General features: G+C 52.6%; 2 protein-coding genes across 2 annotated transcripts; one reads left to right on the forward strand and one right to left on the reverse strand.

Annotated features, from left to right (window-relative positions):
- Window positions 1-58: 58 nt before the first annotated feature.
- PHACADRAFT_203411 (uncharacterized protein) lies at window positions 59-631 on the forward strand (the record flags this gene model as incomplete). Its single annotated transcript, XM_007403399.1, has 3 exons — window positions 59-137; window positions 200-325; window positions 384-631. The coding sequence occupies 3 exons, from the start codon at window positions 59-61 to the stop codon at window positions 629-631; spliced, it is 453 nt and encodes a 150-aa protein (XP_007403461.1).
- A 491-nt stretch (window positions 632-1,122) lies between these two features.
- On the reverse strand, window positions 1,123-1,743 carry PHACADRAFT_109576 (uncharacterized protein; the record flags this gene model as incomplete). The annotated part of the gene is made up of 3 exons (XM_007403400.1): window positions 1,123-1,314; window positions 1,434-1,598; window positions 1,651-1,743. Coding segments are annotated over 3 exons (450 nt in total), but the record flags the coding sequence as incomplete, so codon positions are not given.
- Between the last annotated feature and the right edge of the window lie 275 nt (window positions 1,744-2,018).

Consider the following 2,018-nt stretch of genomic DNA (forward strand, 5'->3'; position numbering starts at 1 on the left):
CGTCGCACGGCTCACGCACACGCCGATTGCGACACACAACTCGTCGACGAATGCGACTATGGACGACAACACGACGACGTTCCCGCTTGGCCAGAGCCTGTACGTCGACGCGACGCACAAGGTTGTCGTCCTCAGCGGTGCGTCTACAGCTCTTTTCTCGCGTTGTGATGGAGGCCGAGGGATCACGGGCGAACGTAAGTTCTTACGGCACTGAACCTGAACAACTTCGCCGCGACTGGTCCCCTGCCATACACCCACATCCCACCACGCCGGTCCTTCAAGACCTCGCACCTCGCGCCTTTCGCGACCAATGTCTACTTCCAGTGTACGCTACCCCTTTCTCTACCTTCCCTTCTCTACACTGCTGAACACTCTGCACCCAGTGCTCTCGTGCGCAGACACGCACGGCCCGCAGATACGAATCATCGTCAACGACGGCGTTGTGCCACTCACGTCGCTGCGCGGATGCCCGCACCAGCCCGACGGGCTCTGCCCACTCGACACCTTCGTCGCTGCACTGAGCGAGATCATCCAAACGACAGACTGGCAGTGGGGGTGCCACGGTAACTGGAGCGTCACCGCTGGCCATGTGTGGAACACCACGACGGGGTCCTACCCGCCGCCTGCGTGAGTGCGCGTTGTGGGCGGAAGTTCGTTGTGTGTTAAGTGGGGCAACGGGTGGCGTCGGAGCTCGTCGAGCTAAATTTTGTTACTAATGCTGTTCGCTGAGCGTGTATGTACTTGTGAGCTGAGGGCGACAGATCAATTGGGCGAAGGGCTACAGATCTGGCCCGCCTGATATAGGACAAGTTTTGCAAGAGCCGATTGACTGCAGGGGCGAGTTGCGTGTTCTTGCCGAATCTGTCACAAGTGACCACGACGAAGGCTTGATGATCCCACAAGCTGTGTGGCCTTCGTTGTGATCGGTCAGCACACGCGGCGAAGCTGAACGCGGAAACAGTGCTCATTGCGTGAATTATGGGATCATGTCTAATGTAGGATTACAGTGGTCATAACATACAGAGACCAAATGATAAATGGGTAGGAAAGTCACTAACGGCTACTGCGCTGTCTCGTCATATTACCATATTCCCCACAGGAAGGTGTCTGCTTATCCGTTATTCACCCCTGCCTAAGATTCGCAGCGCCCGACATGTGATAGACACGGCAGCAGGCAGCATGAATATGTAAATAATCGGCAGATGGCAAATCGAGGTCTGGTTGAGTGGTCTGGAACTCGATGATGCGGGGAATCTCCCAACTGTTGAAAATTATAAGCGGTATAGACGTCTCGACTTGATAGCGGTTCGGTGTCTCCTGAGAAAGTGCTGATAAGCCTGAGAGAGAGAGAGAGAGAGAGAGAGAGAGAGAGAGAGAGAGAGAGAGAGAGAGAGAGAGAGAGAGAGAGAGAGAGAGAGACTTCAAAGACTTACGGTCGGGACGAGCCATAGCTTGAGCTTGTCGAAGTATGAATGTAATGTGTGATGGAGCGTGAGAATATTGCGCAAAGAATGAATCCCGTGGCCCTCCAGCTCCTTGCGAATATTGGGGTACCCGAAATGCTCGATGATAGTCCATGCGTTACCCGCATATTCGCGCTAAAAGGATTCAAGGTGAGATCACGACTGTTAAGTTTCAGATCTTTCATACCTTCGCGTAATTGCGAAGGTCCCAATTTGTAGACTCTGAGAAGACGTGGGAACACTCTGTTTGCGCTACGTGTTTCCAGTTGATATTCAAAGTGAAACCCTAGGCCACTTGTCTCTCCAAATATTTCGTCTCCACGTGGCCAGATATTACGCATCTCTGGTTATCGCGACGCGGGCCTAAGTCCAATATAAAGGGGGATGCATGTACTGACAATAGAAAGTCGGCTCACAGAGGATTTTGCATGCCGATGATCTCGAGGACTGGGTTTCAAGTCTTGCACAACTAGGGCTTGAGTCTCATTGAATATTGAAATGGAAAGATTGTCTGGGATGGTTTCAAGAAGTGGGCCCTTTAGCTTTTCAAAACTG

Source organism: Phanerochaete carnosa (genome assembly GCF_000300595.1).
Source record: "Phanerochaete carnosa HHB-10118-sp unplaced genomic scaffold PHACAscaffold_1121, whole genome shotgun sequence".
NCBI lineage: Eukaryota > Fungi > Basidiomycota > Agaricomycetes > Polyporales > Phanerochaetaceae > Phanerochaete > Phanerochaete carnosa.